This window comes from Platichthys flesus, chromosome 17 (genome assembly GCF_949316205.1).
Source record: "Platichthys flesus chromosome 17, fPlaFle2.1, whole genome shotgun sequence".
NCBI lineage: Eukaryota > Metazoa > Chordata > Actinopteri > Pleuronectiformes > Pleuronectidae > Platichthys > Platichthys flesus.
In genome coordinates, this window is record NC_084961.1 from 3,168,065 (window position 1) to 3,189,560 (window position 21,496).

General features: G+C 43.1%; 1 protein-coding gene across 4 annotated transcripts in view; it reads right to left on the reverse strand.

The window, feature by feature from the left end:
- Positions 1 to 770: 770 nt before the first annotated feature.
- Positions 771 to 21,496, reverse strand: part of atp9b (ATPase phospholipid transporting 9B) — a 30,987-nt gene continuing 10,261 nt past the window's right edge. For 3 of the 4 annotated variants that reach the window (XM_062409694.1, XM_062409696.1, XM_062409697.1), the window contains 21 exons: positions 20,004 to 20,079; positions 18,305 to 18,381; positions 15,431 to 15,591; positions 14,871 to 15,013; positions 13,671 to 13,783; positions 11,972 to 12,232; positions 8,949 to 9,110; positions 8,522 to 8,614; positions 7,230 to 7,313; positions 6,972 to 7,142; positions 6,774 to 6,872; positions 6,564 to 6,653; positions 6,078 to 6,222; positions 5,653 to 5,717; positions 5,250 to 5,405; positions 4,968 to 5,032; positions 4,770 to 4,878; positions 4,624 to 4,681; positions 3,067 to 3,270; positions 2,693 to 2,725; positions 771 to 2,356 (listed from right to left, as the gene is read on the reverse strand). In XM_062409694.1, coding sequence (XP_062265678.1) covers positions 2,220 to 2,356; positions 2,693 to 2,725; positions 3,067 to 3,270; positions 4,624 to 4,681; positions 4,770 to 4,878; positions 4,968 to 5,032; positions 5,250 to 5,405; positions 5,653 to 5,717; positions 6,078 to 6,222; positions 6,564 to 6,653; positions 6,774 to 6,872; positions 6,972 to 7,142; positions 7,230 to 7,313; positions 8,522 to 8,614; positions 8,949 to 9,110; positions 11,972 to 12,232; positions 13,671 to 13,783; positions 14,871 to 15,013; positions 15,431 to 15,591; positions 18,305 to 18,381; positions 20,004 to 20,079 — 2,502 coding nt within the window. In that variant the 3' untranslated portion in view covers positions 771 to 2,219. The remainder of the gene's footprint in view (positions 2,357 to 2,692; positions 2,726 to 3,066; positions 3,271 to 4,623; positions 4,682 to 4,769; positions 4,879 to 4,967; positions 5,033 to 5,249; positions 5,406 to 5,652; positions 5,718 to 6,077; positions 6,223 to 6,563; positions 6,654 to 6,773; positions 6,873 to 6,971; positions 7,143 to 7,229; positions 7,314 to 8,521; positions 8,615 to 8,948; positions 9,111 to 11,971; positions 12,233 to 13,670; positions 13,784 to 14,870; positions 15,014 to 15,430; positions 15,592 to 18,304; positions 18,382 to 20,003; positions 20,080 to 21,496) is intronic. The other variant, XM_062409695.1, reaches the window with a different exon arrangement.

Sequence of the window (21,496 nt, forward strand, 5' to 3'; positions counted from 1 at the left end):
GCGAGAGAGAGAGAGAGCATCCCTGAACATGTTGGAGCCATCGGACCATCACATTCATCACCGGGTCACAAACTACTTCCTGCTCCGGGGGGAGAAATTGATAACACATTGTGCGTTTGCTTGCGTTAGATCACATAGTTGTTTTTTTTTACAGTATCCTCTGCACTGCTTACATTTGAAGACACAACCTGTAATTACTAGCACTGTGTGCTTATTCAAAGAAACCATTCTCTTAACTGTGGTTCTCTCTACAAACAGTTGCGGCTTCGTTATAGAATGTGTAACTGAAATAATGAACATTTGGATTTAGAAACGGTTACAAATACGAACAAGTCCTTTTTGTGTGTGTTGTCGGTCTTGTGTACTTTGTCTGTAACCCATAGTTAACGTTGCGAGTCTTATTCTGGTTCCACGTGTTCTTACAAAACCAAATGTTCTTTCTCAAATTAACTCTTACTTGAATCTTTAACATTTAAGTTCACAGGAATGAGAAGTTTCAGTTCGATTGGTAGTTTATTGTTTTGCAGGATTGTGCAGAAGCTACTGGTGATTCAGGGATCTTGATGTGAAAAACCATTTAGAGGCTGATGATGCACAAAGACGCAGTGTACACGCGAGGAGACACACGTTCGTCTGACTGTGCAGTAAACGGCCACTAGGTCTCTACCTCCACCTAGTGGCCGTTTGAAGACTTTCAAGATTGGAAGAAAAAGAAATAACCTTGAATTTGTGTCAGAAAACAGGAAGTGAAACCATTTCAAATGTGTAGCTTCATTTTCTTGAATTACCCTTTATTCATTAACAATATTATAAATAAAAGACACTGTTAGAAATCGCAGCGCGGGACATGAAAACAACACACACACACATGTCGACAAACACACAGAGCAGGAATGAACACGTGGAGTTTAGTCGTGTAAAAGTCTAAAGTCAAGTTGTATTAAAGTGAGCGACTCATTCTTTAATAACCACATACACTTTCTGTCTTTTTGTCTTGAACTACAGCTTCATGTTACAGAGACTATGATCCGCCTGAGTTCAACTTCAGGGAAACAAAAGACAACCTGACTGAACCACAAACTGGTAAAACATCACATTTAAACTGTCTCCCAGCTGGTTTCTCCTACTGGGATTCAGAGAACATGGAGTGAATGATAAAACTCATTCCCCCCTGAATGTCAAAGTCACACAGACGCCCAGGAGGGGAGGGGGGGGGGGCTCGTATTATCAATAAAGGCCTAAAAATATCCATCCATCAGAGTTTTTTTCAGGCTCCTTCTTGTGACTTTAACTTGACCGTCAGAAGAAACACGTCAGAGAAGAGCAGCGAGTTTGTTGCTGAATCAGCAGATTAAAAACAAACAGGGACCAAAAGTCTGATTGTTTTAGACCCGATGCTGTGAAATGTGGCTTCAAGCGACAGACGACATCAAGGCTGGAATACGCAAACGACACAACGCTGAATGTAGCTTTGGAGTGTGCTGGTTGTGTTCTGCAGGAGGTGAGAGCCCGACGAGTCTTAATGACAACAGCAGCTAAAGCACAGAGATCCCGGGGGGGGGGGGGGGTTTCGACCCGGGACCAACGCTCCTCGGTTTCTCTTTATGATCCTTTTTGGTCGGTGAAGATTCAACGCAGCAGCGAGCTCTACATCGACGGCAGTGGTATTCAAAAAGCTATTTACAGATACACAGGGAAACTCTTCGTCCCCTTTTAAAGCAACTGGACATTGTTCAAAGATGCAGCAACTACTGTAACAACTGTAATCATAGTAAAAAATAATACCTAAAAAAATCTGAACTCCACGTTTATAAAAAGTCAAACATTCGTGGTAATGCAGCCGAAGTGTTTGGAGTGACACTTGAAGCAGATTTTGATTTGAAATACTTTTAAAACAAAGGAAGGCAGGTTGACCCTAACTGATCAGAAGGGTCGAGTGATTCAGGCCTTTTAAGTGATTCACTCTCTTCTGTGGCAAAACTCCTTCCTTCTGTCCTCTTTCATCATGTGCTCCAACTTTTCAAGTAGTTCCACGTCTCAGGTAAGAAAGATAATCCAAAAGAGCAAGTTCCAGTGGTTCCTCGACCACGTCGGGTCACACGTCCCCCACTGAGGAGGTTTAAAAAAACAAAGTGCTGGAGATAGAAAGCTTGTGGAAGCATTGAACTACAACAAGAACAAAGCTGGTCCCAGTTGATCCCAGCTGATCCCAGTCGGCCTCACGAGGAGAGCTTGGAGTAGCTCGGCGGTGAGAACTTGCGCTTCAGGTACTTGATGATGTAGAGAGGAAGACAGCTGACCAGCGTGATGGCAGACACCTTCCACAGGAAAGGCCAAGTGGTGATGAAGGACAAGTCTGGAAGAAGAGAGAGAGAGAGAGAGACACGATCGCTCAGTGAAACATGTCAGGATTGTAGTATCATCCCTGAAGCTGCTTTCAGACGAAGCACTGACAATACAATTTAATCTGAAAACAGCTTAAATTACAAGAGATAAAAATAAATCAGGATGTGTTGAAGTTTGTGTGTTTTTATCGCGACACAAAAATGAGATGACAACTAGCATGAGACAACGAAGACGAGCAGTGCATGTGACTTTAAATACTGAAAAAAAACTGTGATGACACATGAAATTCAAGCCACAACAGACAGATGGATTCAGGTGAATTTAATTTACAGGCTTGCGCACCTACCAAGAAAAGCTCCCAACGAGACCCTGCCTATGCCTGTTAGCAACGTACAGAAGCAAGAGAAGTGCAGCAGAAACAGTGAGTGACACATCAGCAGTGAACAGAGGCACACAGAGGGGGGGGGGGGGGGGGGAATCAGACATCGTCACGTCACGTCACAGGGGACAGGAAGCTGGGGGAGACTGAGGCGCCAGGAAGTGCTCAGTGTGTTTAATTCTGAACTTAACAAAATGTCTTCCTTCCATGAACAGGAAGATCAGTCGGAAGTAAAATGCTATTTCATAATTTCAGCTTCTTTTTCTTTATCACGACAGTAAAACTAATTTCTTTAGGTTTCGGATGAAGTACAAACTCTGGGAGAAACACGCAGTACTCACCGAAGTACTCGTTGAGGAAGGCGAGGGACGCGAGGTAGCAGCCGAGACTCGAGAACTCGGCCACGACCATGAGCCAGTGCCACGTTCGGATGGTGAGCGCCACCATCAGCAGCTCCGTGAGGATCAGCGCCGTGAAGGAGATGGCCACCACGTGCACGAACTCCGACTCGAACAGCACCAGAGCGCCATACATGAGGATGCCACCTGAGGGCGCCAAAGGAAACACATTTAGATCAATGTTCACAGGTCCTGTTCCAGTGTTTTCACTTTTTTCCAGGATCCTTGTCCTGATGGCTTTGCACCAAACTGTTACCGACGCCAAGGTCGTGTTTTCATCCATTGTTTGTTTGTTTGTTTATTTGTCCGCAGGATCAAACAGAATTACTGAACCGATTTGGGCCGGAGGAAGAACCCGTAACATTTTGGTTTGGTTTGGATCCAACATTTTGGTTTGGATGTTTATTATATTTCCTCAACGTTTCAAAATAAGGCCCATTTTGTTGATATTCAGGATATATGGATTGTGACATGTTTATGGCATTTAGATTTATGGGATTATACAACTTGATGCACTTGCACATTTATTTGTATTTTTCAATCCCAGGAACTAGAATTGTGGGGGTGTGCTGCTCTAGTTGATTAGTTTTTATCTGTTAACCCTAATGATTCAATAAAACCACATTTATATTCACTACATCCAGTTTTTTACTTGTAAATTACACACTCTTCTTTAAAAAATACTTTATTTTGACTTAAGTTTGGCCCGCTTATCGTCCTTTTCCTTCACTCAAGAAACTTCTGAGAAATCTCACAAACTTCCTTTATTCACTTTGGTCCAATCACTTCTACTCTTCTTGAGTCGCCCTGTGTGACGGAGACACTGAGTGAAGGATTGTGTGTCTGGAGCTCAGGTCAGATATCATCTTCTATGAGAGTAGAAGCAGCTCAGTGTGTTTCACTCTTTAATTGTCCAGTCGCTCACTCATCTCTTGGAAAGTTCTCTATCTTGGGAGCTTTTCATTTTAACATTAAGATACATAAATTGAGCCTAATGGCCGATAAGTGATCACATAATTACTCTCACACACAGTTTCTCTACAGTGCATTCCAGCGAGTCAAACGCTGTAATAAATTAGGTTGAGATTGGGGCCCTAATATTTCCCTCCTGTGTCTGTTGTCCCCCCCACCCCTCCACCCACAGACCTGGTATTGGCCTTTAATTAAAAACCTGGAGCTGTCAGGAAGTCACGCTCCAGCAGGAACATAGATCTTTCTCACACACTGCATGGCTTAGCGATTACAGAAATATCGATTTACTGGACGGACAAAAGCCTGCATGTAAAAGTGGACGCTGGGTTGAAACCTAAGATACTGAGAAACGGACTCTGAGAGTTCTGAGAGGCCCGGGGACCCGCGGTATTAGACACAGGAGAAATGATGAAATGGTGGATGAGGAGTTTCTCCGACAGTTGGCCAAGACAGAGTGGATGTGCCTTGAAGACATGAGAGTCATGATGTAACCGTATTACAGTGTAATTCAGAGTTTGTGCACCTCACCCTGATAAACACTGATCAGAACCCAGATGAGGAAAGTCTTGAAAGACAACGAACGCCCCTGAAAGAGAGAAACACCAACAAGTGTAACTTCACATTTTTTCTGAAGAAGGAAATGAGAACAGAAGAGTTTGAGAAGGTTCTTTTACTTTGGTGAGGTCTTTGTAAAGCTCCGGGTAGAGCAGAGCCATCTCCGGCTTCACGTCCTGGTCCAGAACCAGAGAGAACACTGGGAACATGGTGTAAATAGTGGCATACCTGTGGAGAGAGATCCTCATATATCAGGGGTTGTGTCACTGCGACAATACAGGACACAAGTTTAAGTGATTTCTGGCGAAGGCACTTACCCAACCATGAGGAAACCCTGGTACAAGGGCACGGAGGCAAAGAAGAACACTGAGGAGAAAACGGCCTGAGGACAGAAAACGTATAAATAATGTCGTGAAGTTTGTGGGTTTTCCAAATTACACAATGTAGAAAAAATTTGTTTGTCGTCACCACACAGCAAAAAGTACAAAAAGACACTTAATCAAGAACAGATATCAAGAACAACACTTCAAACAAGTACAACTTAAGAAGTTTTAGCGATAAATCAATAATAGAACTCTGTGTGGTGGTGCTTCCTGTACCTGCATGGCGGAGATGATCATCCCTCTGTGCATCACAAACTGACCCAGAGCCGCAGAACGCTTGTAGCTGTTCCTGCCGTGAACCATGAGCAGGCGGCCGATGTGCTTGAACTGAGTGATGGAGAAGTCAGCGGCCAGAGACGCTTGTTTTCCTTCCTGGTGGAGAAACAACAAGTGGAGGGACATGGTGATTCTGACAGGTTATAACAGCACCACCTTGTAAAAACAACAGAATAAAGGTGTAAATTGAATTTTAAAGGAAACGTGGACAGTTTGTGGCTTTTATTTAAAACAGATCAGAGTTGCTCTGACTGGATCAGGGGACAGGTTCTAATCCAGGCAAACATCTGAGGTCATACTGAAAAGGCTCTCTGGTCACTTGTGTGTTGGGGGAAGCTGTTACCTTTCCTTCAATGCCAATCCCACAGTGTGCCGCCTGGATCATGCTCACATCATTTCCTCCGTCACCTGTTAGGAAACAGACAAATTCAACATTTAAAAAAAAAGCTACACATGGTTTTAGAAAATGCATGTTTAATGGCTTCTCATACTGAGCTTTGACTGCCATCTTGTGGATGAAGAAGGGAATACAAGTAATACAAGACGTGCAGTACATGTTGCTTTATTATGTGTGTGTCTGGTCACGTGTGTTAAAAACACAATCAGCTGGAATTAGAATGTGTTTTCAGCATCTTAGTAAACATTCATTGATTCATTCATCTGTCCAGTTGATTCATTAACACAGAGTCTAATGAAGTCCTCCCTTGTAGACTGAGCTGTGTCCACACAGACATATTTCCCAGGGCAACACCCGTCCTCAGCTCTCACCTATGGCGCAGGTTCTGTTGGACGTGTGCTGCGCGAGGAGCCGGACGATCTGGGCTTTCTGGGTCGGGGAGCAGCGGCAGCAGACGACGGCCGGGCACTGACACGCCAGCTCCACAAACTCATGCTCGTAGTAACTCAAACACACCTGCAGTGACACAACATACACTGTTTACATGATAGAACAAGCTACTGATGCATCTGCATGGTTTCTTACTACAAATATTACATCACTTGGACTTGTAAACCAAATTCTGGGTCAATAGAAATGAAAAAAAAAGAATCAGTTTCTCTTTAAACACAAACTTAAAACTCCTATAAAAGAAATGATGTTTCTTAACTTGCTCCTTAAGGCTTTCATTGAACTCTGAATTATTATTTTTGGCTGAGAACTGTTTTCTAGTCTCTCCTCGCCTATTTGGCTGCGTCCTCATCATCATGTGTTGCACAGAGAGATGTGGCTGTGTGTGTGGTGTTGTGTTGTAGCACCTCTAAGGAGTCTCCAGAGATGACCAGAGCACAGTCATGTTTCCTTCTGAAGGCGTTGAGCTCCAGATGGGCCTCTCCTCTGCTCGAGATCTGCTCGAGGGCCACACAATACAATTAGTCACAAGAATATTTGACGGGTGTCTTCGTCTCCTGTATCTCCAGAAACCGGCACGAGGAGAAGAGGGAAAGAGGGAAAGTAAAGCAGCGTACTGGTCTGAAGACGTGGATGTCTTGGCTCCTGGAGACCAGATGGGAGCTTTTGGCGATGCACGTAGCCGTCTCAAGCTTGTCCCCCGTCAACATCCAGATCTAAGCAGGAAACAACATCAGTTTGCAGGACAGAAGAAGTGGCGTTCCCAGTCTTTCTCCATCATCATCATCATCATCATCATCCTCTCCCTTGCTGACCTTGATGCCAGCGTTTCTGAGCAGCTCCAGCGTGGGCCTGACGTCGGCCTGCAGCTGGTCCTCCACACCCGTCAGACACAGAAGCTCCATCTCCCTCTCCAGACTCTCCACCACCGCTGCCACCTTCAGGCCTCGGTCATGGATGCTGAGCTTCGCCTGGTTGTAGCGATTCTGCACAAAGTAGAGACACAACTAGTGCAAAAGAATCGGTTGGACAGTAGAGAGAGAACCGGAAGTACATCAGGGTTCCTTCCATACCTCAAAGTCCTGATACTGCTCCTCAGAAAGAGACTTCTTGGACACCACCAGCGTCCTCAGGCCTTCTCTGGCCATGTTCCCACACTGATGGAAACCAGAGGAGCGAGTTAGACGTTCAACTTCAAGCACTTTTGGAAACACTTGACTGAATCAGAGGATTTGTGTTATTTAAAATAAATGTTTTTGTGTGCTTAATTATGTCCTCCCCCCCCAAGACAAACTTAAATCAAATATAGGGCAAATTATGTGTTCTATCAGAGCAGCTGCTGTATAAGTACACCATGTACAGTAAAGTCAATAGCAGCATATTGTTACCAACACCAAAAGAGATCAATATTGAATAACATAGCCCGTGGTGAGATTCAGAGGACACAGTAAAACAAAGGATGGCGGTTTATTTTTGATATGAAACACCGATGGGGCGAATCCTCCCTGTTGATTGGTTATTGACAAGCGGAGCCGGCTGATTTGACAGTGGGATATTACAGCCAACACACATCGTTAGCGCCATTGTTCGAGAATATGACAAACTGTAATTACCTCAACTTTATCTAGGTCACTAATTAAATCAAAAGCCGCCCCCGGTGCTAAATGACTCAATAATGCCAATATAATTATGAACATATGCGCACAAGACCTTCGACCACTAAACTGGTGCAGACTCGGCCTGTTGATCGCCTCGATGGATGTCCTCATTAAAAGAGGTTATTCTACAAACATCAACGCGGTGGACGTCCATTCACTGATTTATACGTTGTTATGATACGTTAAATATTTTGTTATTTTGTTGACAGTTTCCTCCGCAGTGGCTCGTTTTATGTGAGAAAAATATTGATTCAAAATTATGAAGTGTAAGATTTGAATGAAACCAAACCCCCGTTCAGCAAATACATATTTCCGCAATGGCCATTCCCGGTATTTACATTTTGTAATTATGTTGATGTCGTAGTTCTCACTGGTGATCGATGTGCTCGAGGGATTCCTGTTTCCATTTCTAAATTAATTTTCATAATTTCCTGTTCTCCCGCCCCCCCCCCCCTTCTCGCAGCTGTGAAAATCACTGCTTGTGCAAACCAAACACTTCCTGCTGTTGCTTCACATTAAAAGCATTCATCTGGAAAACAAACAATGGCGCCTTTTATTGTGAAGCTATTAAATGAGTCTGTTCTGCTGCGCGGCTTCTCAATCGTATTTCTGACGTATTAAATCAAACAGAACACGAATAACAATGGACGTCCATAAATCCACAAGTCTTAAAAACAATCTGACTGGTTTCAAAGTGGAAACTTTACCTCTTCTTCCAACCAGTCGTTATACTGGACGATGCTGGCCATGGCTACATCAGCTCCCTTCATGTAGAACGTGATGTCTCCGGTTGACTCCTCCTGAATCAAATCAGAAAAGACAATTTACAACATTTCCTGTCCCGTTGATTTAATGTTTTAAACAGTCGCACATATTCGTCTGTGGCCTTTTTTGAAAGATAATTAAATCTGAGCCACTGGTAATGTGACCTAAAAACGTTTTTTTGTAGTTTAAATTATCTTCCACGGCTTCATGGTTCGAAAATAGAAAATAAATCAACATTAAAACCAGTTAAAACCATTAAAACCTTATTTAAAGGACAAAAGGTTGGTAACTAAAGGGCCTTATCAAAATGGTCTCTATAAAGACCACACAGAAATCCACTCATAAAAATATAATACATTCGGTCCACACCCTGAGGATGATGCCCATCCTTTTGCTCTCCGAGGTGAAGGGGAAGATCTGCAGGATGTAGAAGGAGAGGATCTGTCCTGACGGAGTCCTCAGCTGCAGTGAGGCCAGGTCTCTGTTGACCAGGGTCAGGCCGACGCTCTCCGTCCACCGGACCAGCGCCACCTGAAGAACACAGACAGATACAAGAGGCTCACGTGACTGGAGAAGACCAGAAACCAGGACATGTTGACCCCGGGTTGGACATTTTCAATCAGTTTTCTATGAATGTGGGAAAAAAGCTGCAGATTCTAGGGGAAATCTGGATTTTAGTTGATTCAAATATGGTTTCATTCTGAGTTAGGTGTTTTTCTGCTGCTGTACATAAACAAAAAGAGTAAAAAAATCTATAACTACCATCAATGTGTAGCTAGCTCAGACAAAGTGGATTCAAACGAGACTCAACCAATTATACACATCTTTAATAGTTTTAGAACAATGTCTTAATGGCCTTTTAGTCACTATAGTATTGTAACGAGAGTTTACATTTCTTGTTATTGACCAAAATACACTTCTGTTTTAAAAATAAAAAACAAACCAAAAAAACAGTGTACTTAATTAATAATGCATACATTTGTCTCCCCCATAACAAAAAGATTAATGAAACAGACGACATGCATTACTTAAAAGAAAATCCATGCAGTGATACAATAAACTGATTGAATCTGATTTCAGGAGTTTCGTTATATCTCCAGAGCAGCGCCGCTCTCCTTCTCATTCAGCTCCAGATAAAGTGTTTTTCTGTTTCTCTTTCCTCCTTCTCTCCTCAGCAGGAACTGCGGCCCCCAAGTGAGCGTTCAGCTGCACACGACTCAATCCTCAATGGGTTCATTTTCAATTTGCTCACTCAAAGGTTGTTATTATACTCTGACCTACAAATTGGAACTTCCTGGTAATACCCTATCATTTCTCCCGCTCCCCCTTTGAGCTCCATAAAGGGCTGCCTATATTTACTTAACACACATCTGCGTGTCATTATCCTGGTGGGTGTGCGTAGGTACGTAGGTACACACACACAAACACACACACACGCACACAGCATGTGCTGAGGATCCTAAACCGAGCTCTTTCATCTACTTTATCAGCTCCATTGAAACTATTTAAAGCCTTGTCAACTTTGATACAAGCTGCACATGAATCACGTGTCACAGCCGTAATAGAAAAGACTGCTGCGGACGACTTTACGACAACGTCCGAGTGGCTTAAACAACACAATCAATCATTTCAACTGTGGTCACAGCGTCCTAGTGATCATGTAAATCACATCGGCAGCACTGCCCTGAAGAACAGCAGCTAGAGCTCGTCAGAATGGAGCCTGAACAGATATAATAAAAAGCTACACACTCAATAATTGTAGTTTAACATCATTCTACAGGAGATTTTGAAGCGGTAACATTATGCCTGGTACTATAAACTTTGTATTGCATTTCTGCTTGAAGCTCAGGAATTGATGCTGACATATCTGGAACGGTTTATAGTCCAAGGGCACTTTTTGGTAACTACAACAAAGAACTAGATTGGCACCGAGCCGAGTTCATTCCACAACAGCCCCCTTATGAAACCACATTCAAATTCACTAGAAGCATATCTTTATTTGGATCTGAACCACATTTCACACACTTATAAATATCAGTCTCCTAAATGTGCCTGATTTTTTCATCAAGATCCTTGAATTATTCCCTGGAAAATTGTTGAAAATGTAAAATTAAAACATTAAATAGCCAAATCAAAAGAAAAATTCATTCCAGGAAAATGTCCAGAGTTCAGTTCAATGTACGCAGCCGGTTCTGTCCAATTGGATTTGATTAGGCACCCACTCATTAAACGCCACAGTGAAGCGCTCTTGTCTGATATTACGAGGGTCAAAGGTCACACTAGGACTCTGCTGTCGGATGACCCCTGTTCTGACCTCAGCGGCCGGCCCACTTCATCTCCTTAACGACGGCTCATTACATTAGAGAGGCTGAGGAGAGAGAGCCAGGGCCAAAGCAAACGATCACCGACTGAGGCGCGGTGTCCAAGATCTGATGCAGCAGTCGATTAGGCCGAGGAGAGCGAGTGATGAGGAGGGAAATGAGAGGAGAGAGAAAGAACAAAGAATAAAGTGGAAGGGAAGAGGAGCGTTCCACCAACAGTCGCAGACCTCCACCTCTCATTGTCTCGGGGAGAAAATTAAATATTGATTAATCCGAGCAGTGGGAGACAACGGAGAGAGGAGAGATGGAGCCGGGCGAATAGAGATATAAATAAATACATACATCAACCCAGACGGGCAAAATGAAAGAAAAGAAACACACAGATTTATCTTTCAACATCTTTTTATCTTTGGTTTTGACGGCTCCACTTGGCTGGAGTTTGACAAAAAGTCTGCAATCCCCCAGAGGCTTCATGGTGCCTCACACGTAACGGGTGATAAACACGTCAACGCTCTATAGAACTGGTGTATGAGACGCTGGACTCTCCTTCAATATACATTTAACCAATCTTTAAAAAGAAAAACCCTTCCCTGATTAAAATCTATCCCCGTGTCCACAGCTCACAATTATAAGAATTCTCCTTGGATTTCTTTATTGATTCTTTAGATCCATTAGAAACAGAAAGTCTCAGGGACCCTCAGTCATAAAATCCTCTTTTGTGCTGAATTCTTCCCCTCAGCCGATGCAGTGAATTAACAAGAGGCAAACACGGACGATTAAATACGTCCACCTCCGCGAGGAATCATGACCTCTGACATTGTGCCCATGAAATGAGCATAATGACAAACCAGGGTTATTTAGGATCAACAATAAAACAGCAAGACAGAGAGGAAGCGGCGGCGTCGGCTCCTGATACACCTCCATGTTTCTTCTTGATAAAATTAAGATTTGATTTGAGGCAAAAGCTAAATCGTTGGTCGACATTTTACAGCCCAAGTGGAAAAATGTGAGCTCCACATATAAATAGTATATATAATGTATAAAAATCGGGTCTGTATCTCGTATATCTACCTCATCGGGGCTGGAGGCCTGGTAGGTGCGGTTATCATCACTGAAGTCCTGGTCGGCCTCGGCGGACTCGGGCTCTCCGTTCACGCTGGCGTGCGTCTCGTAGACAGGCGTCACATTGTGGCACAGGGCGATGGCCTTCACCGCCTCGTGGACTCGACTGCTGACGCTCTTGCGGACCTTCGGCCCGGACTGCTGGGTCTTTCTCAAAGGAGTCGTGCCACTGGGGACACTGGGGACACTGGTGGACGTCTGGGAAGTCACCTGAAATGTCAAGAGAGTGAGCACTGGGTTCTCTAGATATTGGCCTACACCTTGATTTCATTAAATCTTAAACCAAACTCCCTCCGATGAAGCGAGGGGAAGTTTTGCATCACCACCTTTATCGTGTCATATCTGGTTCGAGGGCCTTTTCTGTGTTCCGCTGTTTTGACATCAACCATCAATTTGACTGGGTGGTGATCAGCGAGCGGGCAGACTGCCCACTGTGCCGGCTGCATTTGACCGGGGCGATGCGCTCTACTGGTGCATTTTATTTTGGTTTATGATTAACCTTCAGATCCTGCCAGGCAGAGAAGGAACGGCGATGTAGAACGCAGCGAGGACACAAGATGACAACCTTCACGCAGAGCGATTCATAGAGGGATCGCCAAGTTATTTTGGGAGAGAAATTCAGTTCATACCCATGAGGAGAGGAAAGTAGAATTATACAACAAGAGGGTCTTACAGGGACAGGAGCTAAAAACAGGTGTTTCAGACCGTGGCTGAAAAGAGGAGCTGCAGCAATAGGAGGAAAGTTAACATTTAAATTTCGAAATAAATCCCTAAGGTTTGCTCAAATATCCAACTTCTAATTTTACATCTCACCGTGACAGTACAATTCAGAAATCCTGCATATGTCTGTGCAGTATTAAAAGGGACTAGTCATTTTTAATTCGCTGAGCTCACACATCGGGGTGTGAGGCAGATGGTTTCGCTGTCGACCAGCTGTTCCGGAGCTGGAATGAGAGCGAAACAATATCATTCTGTCAAGACTCCAACCAGATCTGAGCCACCCAGTCAGGAGAACACTCACAGCGCAGGCAGCCGCTCGGGGGACGCTGCCTGATGAATGAACAATAATGTTCTTTTCCTGGAAAACTCATCCTTAGCTAAATATAAAAATTGATTTAACTGATCTACGGGGAGGGACGGGAACAAACAGGGGAAACAGGGGAGTGATGGATCATGCATGTTTTCATTTCTACAGAATCCAGTTTTATGTGCTGGATGATCAATATCTTGAATTATTAATGCGGATTTATTTAAGTTTGTACTATTACAAAATTTAAAAATACAATTTCACAGTTTTAATCCTGTGTCCCTGCTTTCGTTTTGCCATGTGTCAAACATATGTCAAAAAACAATATTATAGTATTTTCATTTCTCAATCCATGTCCTTCCTTTTTCCTGTTTTAACTGTTAGATGACTCATGCTGCATTCAGGGGTGTTTAGTACAGTAGTTTAATTTTGTGTCTTAATAATAATGTTTAATTTTCCTCCCTGTGACTGTGAATTCTTTAGTTACCGCATGGTGCACAGGAACATGATCCTTTATATTCATCAGTTAATTCCCCCCATGGAGGTGAAAGTGGTGGCAGGAGGGCTTGAACCACAGAAAGCAGCCTGTCACTGGTTGTACTGGATCATGAGACAACTCACCGGTGCATATGACTGGACCATCAGGCTCTGTATCTCATCCATGGTGTCCGTGCCGTAGGAAACTGTTCCCAGGTGCAGCCGCTTGAAAATCATCTCATTCTGTGTCAGAGTTCCTGAGATCAGAAAAAAACATTATCCTTTACACACCAAAATCATAAAGTGAAGAAAAGCCAACTATTTGAATATTTACAGCATAATGTTTAAAAAGTATAGCCTCGGTAAAGTATTACTATTTCAGCTCCTCTTAAAAGACTTAATGACTAAAAATCTAAGTTTTGGATCTCATGGATTCATTCAATAAATAAATCTACTGTTTAATATTGATCACATCCGATTTCTTTAAAAAAATACTGCTTCTACTTCTTAGTAAAAGATAACAAAAATACTCATTTACACAGAAGGCCCAGTCCAGTTGTCCCCAGAGGACTGGCCCCAATGCATCATGGGACCTGCAGAGGTGGTGTGACTGGCTTCTCACTGACCTAATCTCATTACCAGTATGGACTGCGTGTCCCCTGTAATTAACAGACAAGACACAACATCGCATCCATAAAGGCTGAGTGAACGTTTAGACACTATGAAAAAACGAACACGTTGAAAATTAGGCCAATGGCTTTTGTTTAATGGATGCCAGTTGCCAGAATGTGTGCTGATAGAGCGTAAAGCTGATTAGAGGGCATCTAACTTCCAAAAACATCAGAGCCACGGGGTTAAACCAATTCTAATGGATTGATTGTTAGCTCTTCTTTACATGTGCTCTAACTATCAACCTGGATGAATTGGCTTTATGGTTAATCTATTCCTACCTCAGATCAGTGAAGTAGGACAAAGACGCATGTCAGGGCCACCACAGGAGTTTATCACACTGACACACCGGCCAGCATTAGCGAAGAGCAGCCATTTGTTATTGGAGAATCAGGCCCTGATAGTGAAGTGATATTTAAAGAGGCCTAAATCGAACCTGGAGAATGAAGTCCTTTGTTTGTTTGTTTTCTCCAGAATTATGCATTTAAATGTAAGATAATAATGTTTCATTATATAAAACTTTGTGCAGAGTAACATGTTGTGAATGAATGCTAAACAAACGGGAAAGATCTGATGGAGCAATGAAGTGGTTTTGTCATTTGTATAAATTATACAGGTTTATTTAAGAACCAACAATATTGCGTGAATGTTTCTTCTCTGTGTTTGGACTCGTACCCGTCTTGTCCGTCAGCAGATAAACCACTCGGCCCAGTTCTTCAGGGATGGTGCTGGTCCTCACCACGGTGCCGGGGATGTTTTCGTCTTTCATGATCATCCAGCCGTAGGCCGACTTCCCCATGTCCAGATTCACACGCAAGCTGCGAACGAGAGGAGAGAAACAAACTGTAACACTGAACAGAAAACACATTTCAATGTTTTTAAATGCTATGTTGAGCGTTTAAGTCTGAAATCATGTCGTCATTAATCTAAACCAACTTGAACCTTTGCATTTTTCTTCTCTTTTATGTGTTTTATAGGAGGTAGGCCCCAACAATAGCTCTTGAAATGGGCCCCCAGATGCTTAAGGCTGCCTCTGACAATATGTTCACATAAAAGAGCTCATTGTACAATTTAATAGACTGAAAACAAAGACAGACGACTTCTATTCCATAGCTTGGATAGTAGATTTTCAAATGAATTTGTTGCATTTCCAATAAAATGACTGCCTTGCTTTACTTTTTGTTTGTGTTCACAGAAAAACAGTAAAATCCATCTCAAAGAAAGAAGAGTTGTACCTGATGGGGATGATGTAAGAGAAAAGCACGATGAATCGGAAGAGGTTGCGGAACCAAGGACCCACAAAGCCCTGCAGTGCTATCATGACAACTGACAGAACCACCTGGGCCAGGAACAGGGCCTTGGTGAGGCGGTTCAGCTCCAGGTCCAGCAGGCCAACCTTTGGGGGCGAGAGGTCAGAGGTCAAAGCAAGAAGACATTATAGAGAAAAAAGTCCTATTTCTGCCTAACTGTCTAATGATTTAAGTTTCATTCTTTAATTGAAAGTAATAAAATCTGTGGGAGGGCGTGTATTATAAGTGAGACACTCTGAAGCTCACAAACAACTGTGTTTGTTTAAAACCACTTCAACAATAAATAAACTTAAGAAATTAAATCCAGACTTGAGATCAAGTGCAAACACTTAATTTCTTTTTTTGACAACCTTTTCTAGAGCCGTCTTTTTGTAACTTTCCCATCTGCTCCAAAAACCTTACCACATGAAAAACACAAAGCCAATGAAAGACATTCTTAGCTGCAGGCCTTTATCATGCAAACTGTATGTGTTCAGCATAAAGAAGTTTATTTGTTGCACTGTTGTGTGGAAAACTACAAACATGTCAGGCTGAAGTATTATTCCTGAAAGCAACAGACAGTCAAAGGGCCTCAGAAATAGAGAAAGTTCCCATATTGAGCTGTTCTCTGGAAGAAAAAAAAAAGGGGGGGGGTCAGAGTTGTCTTATTTTTTCGAGTGTATCTTCCAGCCAATGGAGCATGTGGGAAAAAGATGTCAAATAAAGAAGCGCCCTTCCCCTTTCTGGCAGCGCTCACAGCAAAGCCCTGTACACAGAGGGCTTTCATCTGACGCACCACGCTTACAAAAACAGCAGAACATAACATCTCTCCTCCCTCAAATAAAAGGAACCTCGCTGAAAAGGAGGGGAGGGGGAAAAGCACATATAAAAAAGCAGCAAAATTCCTCCACTGCCTAAACCCCCACCAAGCCCATTCCCCTGAGGACTGGGAGAGCTGGGAGCCCAGTGTGACTGATTTATCAGTTGCTGTTAATGTCCCAGTAGCGGAGTGCGGAAAAAGGGAAGGGTGAGGAGAGGGAGAGGGTGGTATCTCCCCACCCCGGTGCCTCACTACATGGTTCATGGTTGAGCAATTGAGAAAAATAGGGGGTCTGGGTGGATTAAAACCAAGAAAAATTAAGACAGTGCATGCCTGAAAAGCAAGAGATCCCCTTCTGCTTGAACAATGGCTGGTCTAAATTTTCCAGGCTTTGCCTGGGATCAGATGAAGTCATTACTCATTCAGTCAAGGAGGGGGGGGGGGGACTCAATTACCTCAACCTAAAGATGCTATCAATGAATAAAAAGTGCATATTTTACTCCATTCATCTCCTGAAAGGAATGATTCAATCTGCCTGTGTGGCTGGTATTTTATCAAGTGTGTGAAATCTGATGAAGAATTGCAGCGAACATGAATAATCATGAGTTAAAACCTAAAAAGAATATTGTGCAGCAGTTTGTTGTTTAGAGCTTGTGACGCTGGCAAATGGAGGAAGTCAAGAAAACAAACTGGAATTGATTTTTGTGGTAAACAGCTTTTAGTTTCCACGTGTTTTATCCCAGAGTAGGACAGTTTGAGAGAGAGACGTGAAGTGGAGCGGAGCGCTGGGACTCGGATTCGCACAAACAAAACAATCTTTATGAAGAGCAGCCGCTTGTCCAACGACACTGAGACAAAGAGTGAGTCCGTCCCGTGTCCTGTCAGATTGATCAAGTGCAGCCATTGTCCTGGCCGGTGTCACAACAGATTATATGAGGCCAAAAACGTTCTCGGGACTTCAGCCGCACTGTATCGACTTTCTCCGGCAATCTCCAGTCTCCATATTGGCACTTCTGACATCATCTCCTTGAAATATTGAATTCCTCTCAGCTGGCGGGCTTACACAAAAAAGAGGCCCCTGCGGTTCGACCGGCCACATCAGCGTTCCTTACAGAAGACGCTGGTGTCAAAACAGCGCTGCAGCAGGAAGGGCTGTGTGTTGTTGTGCCAGGAGGCGATGTAGGTGTTAACTTTGTGTGTTAAAGTCACACACTGCCTCCAAGATGCTTTAAAACCAGCTTGTTTTAACTGAGCTCCGTCTATTCCAGGTTAGGGTCTTATATTCAGAGTGAAATTTTCATCAATCTCCTCAATCTGGAGGACAAAACCACTCGATGGGGATTCGGTGGGATTAACTTCCTGCTGCAAAATGTCATTTAATTCCTCGGTTAGTTAATTTGCCTTTTGGTTAATTAGCAACCGGCTCTGACCTTTAGCACTGACAGGTCCAACTTTATCTGGGAAGTCAAGGTTAGAAAAGCACCTTGCCACAGTGATTGATTAGTGATTAGAGGCGGGGGGGACGAAGATGGCATGAGGGGAACTTGGAGCAGATGTTACTTTGTGTGTTCAATGACTCGCTGCAGCTTTGACAAAACATTTGTGTTCACGCTGGCCTCACCTCACAGGGCTTTAGTACTTTTATCATTTGTTAGAACTTTGAGTAACCCAGGTTTGTCTAGGATGTGTAAGCAAGATATCCCATTAGAGTTGTTAAGGACTGTTATCCCCAAAATCAAGGAAGATCTTTCAAAGTGCTGCCACCACAGACTTGCAGGTAAAACTCTGGTCTCACTTGTTTTGGTCCTTTCTGCAATTTGATTATATTTTTGTAAACCAAACTATGGATTGGATGTGAAATAAAGCAGAAAATAACCTTAGTATATAATCACAACACCCTCATAAGGCCATTATTTCTTAAGACATCAGCCATTTAAAAACATCTCAAATTAAATCTTAGAACTTGCTGGTTTCCCCCCCGAGATCTTAGTTGTGTTCACCTTGTTTTTGGCGAAGGACGTGTTCAGAACACTTCTGGTCTCTTTGCCGGTGTAGATCACCACCCCTATCACCGTGCCTGCCAAGAGGAGAGAGACAAAGAAAGTAATGCTGCTCATTAACCGAACCTTACCCCCCCTACCATCTCGCTCACACACACACACACACACATGCACACATGCATGCACACACAATCATCTTGGTCAAGTAAGATGAACGGCATGAGAGGAAACACAATAAGGCTGAGCTGAGGCGGTTTTGTCTCATTGCCAATCAAGCCAACAGACAGGAGTTTAATACGTTTAGACTCTCGAGGCCTTCAGCTGCCCGATACTGAAGCTCATAAAACCTGATCAATATGCTTCCATCTTTATTTGCCAATTCATTACAGTGGCTTTATTACAAAGGATTAATGGATCATTAATATTAAATGAGCTTAATGGGAGAGCAAAGGTGCTAATAAACCTAAATACTAGCCCTGAAATCCCTGAACTGTAATAAACGGAAGAAAGTAAAAATGTGCAGAAGTGTGAAATGTGCAGACAACGAGAGGAAGAGAGAAGCAACCAGTGGTTTGAGAGAAGGGTGATGAATTGCTCTCAGATATTAAGCGAGGTGACAAATGGTGAGTGGCTCAGCGTGCAGCCCGGGCTTCAATTTGAATATGCGAGCAACTAATTCCCTCATCACAGCTGGACTGGGGCCTGTTAGAGTGGGAACACAAGGCAATCTGGGCCGGTTCAAGTGCTCAGAACGGCACCGCAGAGGCAATGGAAGTGTCTGTCAAGGAGACGCTTGTGAGGAACAATGACATTCCCAAGCAGGGATGATGTAAGGCAGGCTTTTTGTGTCTCTCAATGTGTGTGTGTGTGTGTCTTTGTGTGTCTGTGTGTGTCTTCTTCCGGTCAAGGTCAGGCCAGAGGAGAGAGCAGCACCGCAAATCAATGGCGTGGCCATCAGCGAGAGCGTCAGAAACACTCTCAACTGACACAACTGTTTCTGTGGGGGATCGCTTTGTTGAGGCGAGGCAGGATTACCTCCACTGTGGGTTTTCTCAGAGTTATTCAAACAAGCGCCGAGCGGAGTAAAACGCCTTCTAAGTTTCATGCCGTGCATCCTTTGTGCAAACTACGAGACTCGGCTGCAGCCTTACTCATACGTCTGCATCCTTAAACAGCGTTTGGAGACAAAGGTTAATAAGAGCTTTTGTCTGTCCCTAGTGCAAAGCAGCCACAGAGTTTTGGGGGCATATTAACACTAAAATGTGCAGGTACAAATGTAGCCCAGGTAGAATCACTTAAATTATAAAATACAATGAGTGCATATAAGCGACTGGATTTGTTCCCATTTAAAAAATGTAAAGTCTGAAAACACAACAAATTAAAATGTGTGTCAGTGTGTGACTGTGTGTTTCCATCAATGACTATGTTTATTGTGTGTGTGTGTGTGTGTGTCACTGGATGTGGGTGATATTCAATCTGGACTTGAATCAGGTTCATTGATACTTCTAGTAACTCCACTCCTCTAATTAGCATTCACTCTTTTTTGGTGAGGTGGTGGCATTGAAGGATTGAACACAGTAAGTGATTCTGCCGTTTGATTGGAAACGTTCATAATGTGGCTTCAAAGCATCTTCTGAAAACAATGTAATATCTTATTTCAAGCTAAAAATGGACTTTGATTTGACACATGTTCACTTACCAGATGCAACAACTGTACTCGCCCACAGAGTGTTTTCAATATTCAGACTCTCATGGACCTGAGGGTCGGCATCTTCCTACAAAAACAAAACACAAAAAACAAATAAAAATTGTGACCAGTTGATTTGACCTTTTCAGTAAACCACAGATTTTAAGCTTTGTTTTAAACCTTATTTTGACATGATAAACTCTCTAACGCTACAGAGTCACTGAACACGACCCAGCGGCAAAGGAGAGATAACCTCAACGAGGTGAATTTATTTCTGCAATTAGCCGACTGCTAATTGGTATTGCTCAGTGAAGCCCTGGAGCAGATAAGGAAAACAAAACGGAGAGGTCATGAATTTTGCTTTTAGACTTAATAAGACAAGTGATGCGCTAAAGCAATAAATTCTCTTAAAAAATAAATTGTAGCTTTGGATTTCACTTTTTGACTATTAAACTTTTTTGTTTACAATAGTTAGACTCATGTTTGGTGGTTTTAAAGATTCTTTTATAGTTTCATAATAGAATGTAAAACCTACACAGTGGAATAACATCTTTTGCCATTTTATTTATATATTACAAATATATTTAATTTAACATATTTAATTTAACGCAAAAGTTTTAATACAAAATAAAAACTGTAGCTGAGAACAGCCGAGTTGAGTCCAGCAGATTGGCTGGGACCCGCTGTGCCGTTAATCTTCACAAGCACCTGACACGGTTGTGCAGACTGTCGTGATACAGTAGTCCCTTTATCAATACGTTGACTAGATTTGGCATGGTGATAGAGGCTCCTTTTAAAAAACAGTATAGAGAGAGTGCATGTAGATGAGATTTCAGTGATGAATATGCCCCCGGAGAGCCTCCTGTCCCCCCCCCCCCCGTTTCGCCCCTCTCACTTAAATAAAGACAAATGCTGAAAACGGCATGAGTCAGGAGTGCAGAGTCAAGGCTCCAGTTTCGGCTCGAATGGCTCTCCTGATATGATAATTATGATACCCAAGCACCCACATCCTGTCAGTCCACTCACACACGGGGGGAAGAGACGCATGAAAAATAAATGGCAGTTGGCAGCACGCTTGACCGCTCTGACATTGGCATCATACGACGGTGTTCATAACTGCCGAGGGTCTCGACGGAGAGAGACCACAAGAAACAAAGCCACAATATCCGCCTTAAGGAAAGAAGAAAAAAAAGAAGAAAAAGAAACCCCTCATAAATAGGTAAGTTCATTTGCTGCGGATCTGTGGGAACCCATTTTTTTTCCCATCCTGCTCGGACTAAAAGCACACGCTATGCAAAGGAAGGCCGCGGAGGATGAATGAGCGGAGGAAGTGCTCGCTCACTAAGCCTGGTGTGTGGCCAAGAGTGAAGACGGGCCACAAAGCCTCCCTTTGTACCGGAGCTCTCCTCTCTGTGGGGGCTGCACTAATCTCCTATTAATAAAAAAAAGAAAGGAGAGTAAAAAAAAAAAAAAAATCACTGAGCAACAAGCAAGACGGGATGGAT